The sequence below is a fragment of the Quercus suber genome, unplaced genomic scaffold (genome assembly GCF_002906115.3).
Source record: "Quercus suber isolate HL8 unplaced genomic scaffold, Cork oak 2.0 scaffold_524, whole genome shotgun sequence".
NCBI lineage: Eukaryota > Viridiplantae > Streptophyta > Magnoliopsida > Fagales > Fagaceae > Quercus > Quercus suber.
Window position 1 is genome coordinate 261,439 of NW_027069973.1, and position 3,709 is coordinate 265,147.

The following is a 3,709-nucleotide window of genomic DNA, read 5'->3' on the forward strand; positions in this document are numbered from 1 at the left end:
TGTATAAGCAAGCTCTGCAAACAAACAGAATATTATGCCAATGTATTTATATACTCTATGTTCTACATTAATTTTAAAATGGGGTATATTACCTGGTGCAATATATCCGTATGTGCCGGCAAGTGAAGTCCAATTGGATGAGTCTGAATTAAGAAACTTAGCCATGCCAAAGTCTGAAACATGAGCCTCATATTGAGAGTCCAGCAAAATATTTTTGTTTGATATGTCCCTATGAACAATTGGCGGTGAGCAATCATGGTGCATGTAAAACAAAGCAAGAGCCACACCTTTGATGATGTTCACCCTCTTATTCCAGTCCAATTCTTTAGCTTCTCCATCATTCCTCAAAATTGTGTCCAATGTCCAAGCTACCCTTTTCAAGGTACTCATAAATCAAAAATGAGTATTGTGAATGTGAACAAAAGCCATGAAATTTAACAATATTTCGATGTCGAATTTCTATTAGCGCCCTTATCTCATTGAAGAACTCTTTTTGTTGTGCAATCTCACCATCACCCAAAGATTGAAGTTTCTTTACTGCCACTATGTTTCCTGATGGTAGATTTGCTTTATAGACGGTTCCTTGTCCTCCCTTTCCAATGCAAAACATAGCATCAAAACCATGAGTTGCTTCAATGATTTCCTTGTACATTGTTCTTCCATCGAAAGTTGCTATCGAAAACACCTTTTCATCGTGCATGTTATTTGCTTGGTTTGTACAAGGGTGCTTCCTTTTTCTTTGATAAATGAAGAAAATTCCAAGAAACATCATTACAAGTGAAAGTGTTCCCAAAAGAGGAAAAATGATTAAGAAAATGATTTTGTTACCCTTCTTTGAAACTTGTCTTCTTGCCATACATGGTTGCAATCCGGTAACATTTCCACACAACCCTTCGTTACCTTGTAGTGCTTCTACGGAAGCATCTTGAAATGCTTTGCTATTGGGAAGATGACCCTCCAACTTATTATAGGATATGTCAACATAAGAAACGCCGTGCATTTTTTCAAAAGCAATTGGAATAACACTAGATAAGTTATTGTGGGAGACATTCAACATCTCCTAGCTCTGAAGATTGCCAATTTGTGAAGGAATCTCTCCTTCGAATGAGTTATGACTTAAATCTAGCTCGGACAAATGGGATAAAACACACATTTGAACAGGAATGTCATGGCTAAACTTGTTGCGCATATTCAAATAGTTTAGTTTCAAAAGGTTCCCTATATTTCTAGGGATTGACTTACCAAATCTATTATTGGATAGATCTAGATAGTCAAGATTTGTTAATGATCCAAGCTCCAAAGGTATATCACTAGAAAGTTGATTTCCATTCAACTTCAACTTCACCAAAGAAGTCAACTTCCCAAATTCCTTTGGAAGCTTCCCAACTAACCCATTATAAGAAAGATCAAGTTCCTGGAGTTGAATGATGTTTCCAATATTAGGTGGTATGCCACCACTAATATTGTTCCCAGCAATCCGTAGGGTAGTTAGTTGTGGACACCTCCCCCAATTGTGTGAGATTTCATCATAAAATCTATTGTAGCTGAGATCTACAAACTCCAGGTTACTATAGCCACCAAAATCGTTAGATATATTTCCAAAGAATTTGTTGGCTTGAAGGCGGATTCTTATTAAGCTTGTGCAATTCCTCAAAGTTTTTGGAATTGGACCTATGAGATGATTGTCGTTTGCGGAAATTTTTTGAAGAGAACCACTTTGGCATAAGTTTTGAGGCAAAAAAACCAGTGAAGTTGTTTGTATCCAGCTGTAGCACAGCCAACTTCGTTAGATTTCCTATCTGTTGAGGAATGGGACCAGAAAATTGATTATCGCGGAGGGATAACCATTCTAAGTTGCTCAAATTGCCCAAGCAAATTGGAACGGTACCATTTAATTGATTTATGCTGAGATCAAGTTCAATTATGGACGTCAAGTTTCCTAATTCTTCTGGAATGGTGCCAGAAAGTTGATTTTCATATAAATATTAGATAAATATATTGCTCAGGGTTCCTAACGACTTGGGTATGGAGCCAGAAAGATAATTTGTATAAAGGCCTAAAGATACAAGAGACTTCAAATTCCCTAATTCTATGGGGATGGTGCCAGAGAGCTGATTTTCATACATGTGCAACCATATTAGCTTTTCAAATTTTCCAATACTAGGAGGGACGGAACCTTTTAGATTGTTGTGACTTATTTCAAGAATAAGTAAATTAGTAAGGTTTCCAATTTCTGGTGGAATGGAGGCAGAGAGTTGATTATTATTGAGATACAAGTAAGCCAGGTTGCTCAAATTACCTATTTCTATGGGAATTGAGCCGTTTAACTGGTTTTCACTAAGGTCCAACACCTTAAGGTGGGTCAGTAGGCCAATCTGTGGTGGGATTTCCCCCGAAAAGTTATTAAAGGACAGATTAATATATACGAGTTTGAAGAGGTGACTAATTTCAAAAGGGACTGTACCAAAGAGCTCATTCATGCTAAGATCAACATAAGCAAGACTGGGGAGAGATGAGAATGGAAATTTATGAAGTGTACCTTTTAGGCTTGAGTTCGTCAGGTTTAATCTAGTAACACTTTCTGCATGGTTGCAAGAAACGCCAAACCAACTGCATGGGGTTGAGCTGGTGTTTTGATTGTTGGAAGAATTGGTTGCATTATTAGGAAGGAGAGTCCATGAAGGCAGGGGTGGCTGTGACTGTGTTTCATTTTGAAGACTGGCTTTCCATTTGAGTAGAGCATCTATTTCTGCCTCTGCCTCTTCTTTCACAGAAACAGAAGCAACATTGAATGAGAAATGTAATATGACCAACGCGAACAGAGCAACGAGGGAAAACACTTTTTTGAAGCTAGTCAATGCCATGTGTCTTTCTTTCACAAGTTGCCAACTGATTCAGAATTCTATCTAAAGTGTCTGAGCTCTCCCCACAGCATTTGTAAGTCTTAAGATTTTGGTCCGTTTTCACTGTGATGGGAAAGAAAAAAAGGGAATTGACTAATTGGATCATTGAATTTGACTATTCTTCAGTCTTCACATATTTGATTTTGATTAGTTGGTTCACTTGGTTGGTGACACATATTTTAAGAGCTAAACAGCCAACCAATCAAAAAAAAAAAAAAAAAAAAACACAATGGGTTTAAAAGTCAGACCGGGACGGTTCAACCGGTTATGGAGCGGTTCGTTTAAAACACCAAAACGCAGAAGATCTGAACAACAAGCCATCATCCATGGCCATTGTTTGCCATTGATCTGAAGAAAAAGCCCCCCAAAAAACAAGGTAGTTGAGGAGAGGGATTCAATGGAGCATCTAAGCGGCCACAAGCAAGCAATGCAATCAAAGAGTCAGCTAGGGTGGCTTAGAAAAAGTGGGGGATGAATGACTGAGATGAGGTAGCTGGGAAAAAGAACAAGAAGAGAAACAAGCGCCTGTGGGGGTTGGTGGTTGGGTATTTAATGGCTTTTTAATAGAGATTTTTTTATTTATTTTTTTTATTTTATTATAAAAGAGTCGTTGTTCACTTTTTCTGTAGTGTGTATGTGTTTTTTGTTTTTGGGCTTTTAGTCACCTTTGGGCTACTTTCAACTTTGACTTAAAGAAAATGAGCCACCTTACTTATAAATAAACAATAGTAATTAATAATTAATGTAATATATTATATCTTTCTAAAAAAAAAGTAATATATTATATATGTACAATAATGATTCTT

General features: G+C 37.1%; 1 protein-coding gene across 1 annotated transcript; it reads right to left on the reverse strand.

Annotated features, from left to right (window-relative positions):
- Positions 1-1,060: 1,060 nt before the first annotated feature.
- LOC136063413 (MDIS1-interacting receptor like kinase 2-like) lies at positions 1,061-2,864 on the reverse strand. Its single transcript, XM_065763773.1, has 3 exons — positions 2,017-2,864; positions 1,745-1,905; positions 1,061-1,671 (listed from the first exon to the last, which is right to left on the reverse strand). Exons 1-3 carry the CDS (start codon positions 2,862-2,864, stop codon positions 1,061-1,063), a joined length of 1,620 nt encoding a protein of 539 aa, XP_065619845.1.
- Positions 2,865-3,709: the final 845 nt, after the last annotated feature.

Bases quoted from the DNA above. Each gene is read 5' to 3' on its own strand.
- LOC136063413 (XM_065763773.1), bottom strand. From the start codon at position 2,864: ATGGCATTGACTAGCTTCAAAAAAGTGTTTTCCCTCGTTGCTCTGTTC. The intron at 1,906-2,016 runs GTTAGGAACCCT...ACTTGATCTCAG, and splicing joins TCTGGCTCCATACCCAAGTC to CATAAATCAATTAAATGGTA. The intron at 1,672-1,744 runs GTTTTTTTGCCT...ATCATCTCATAG, and splicing joins GGATACAAACAACTTCACTG to GTCCAATTCCAAAAACTTTG.